The 720-nt window shown below is 36.0% G+C and overlaps 1 protein-coding gene across 1 annotated transcript in view; it reads right to left on the bottom strand.

The window, feature by feature from the left end:
- The window catches only part of WNT3A (Wnt family member 3A), an 89,319-nt gene extending 88,811 nt beyond the window's left edge, over positions 1-508 (bottom strand). The window contains exon 1 of the mRNA XM_009640103.1: positions 438-508. Coding sequence (XP_009638398.1) covers positions 438-508 — 71 coding nt within the window. The remainder of the gene's footprint in view (positions 1-437) is intronic.
- Between the last annotated feature and the right edge of the window lie 212 nt (positions 509-720).

Here is a 720-nt window from a genome sequence, read left to right as displayed (position 1 = left end):
CTTCCCCCCCCCCTCCTTCCTTCCACCTGACTAGCTCGAAATCACCTTGAAATGCTCATGTCAACTTGTATCATTATCTCTTTAATTCAGGCAGCGCCTTTTGTTCTTCACAGGAGAGGATCAAAGCACTTTAAAAAAAAAAAAAAAAAAAAGTAACTTTCCGATCGCTCTCGCTCGCTCCCTCTCTTTTACAGTAGGAGAAGGAGAGATCAGGTATAACCCAGTCAAAATAAACAAAGTGAATGCATAAATAAAAGAGGTGAAATGCAGGTTCTAAGAACTTGCTGGCGCTGGAACAATCCCACCTCTTTAGCTGAGTGGCAACGAAAGGAGAATTTCAAGTCATCTTAAGTACAGGAGTTGCAGAGAAAACAGAGGAGGGGAAAAATAAATGAAAATGAGAGAAAAAAAAAAAAAAGAAGAAGAATAAAACTTACCACCAGATTGGGTAACTTGACAGAGCCTGACTCAACCCACAAAGAAACAGGAAATATCCAAAAGAGGCCATTGATGAAAAGTTGTCTTTTTTTTTTTTTTTTTTTTTAACCAGAGTTGCCAAAAACCTTCCTTTCTTCTGAGACAGGATGATTATTTTAATAATAATAATAATAATAACAATAATTTAAAAAAAAAAAGTCAAATGAAGTGAACTCAACCCGACCAGGTAAATCCTCTCTTGCTTCCTCTACTACTCTCAAGGAAAAAAAAAAAAAAAAAAAA

Source organism: Egretta garzetta, unplaced genomic scaffold, assembly GCF_000687185.1.
Source record: "Egretta garzetta isolate BGI_Z169 unplaced genomic scaffold, ASM68718v1 scaffold275, whole genome shotgun sequence".
Taxonomy (NCBI): domain Eukaryota; kingdom Metazoa; phylum Chordata; class Aves; order Pelecaniformes; family Ardeidae; genus Egretta; species Egretta garzetta.
The sequence above is the reverse complement of the archived record's forward strand: the minus strand, read 5'-3'. Positions and strand labels throughout refer to the sequence as shown.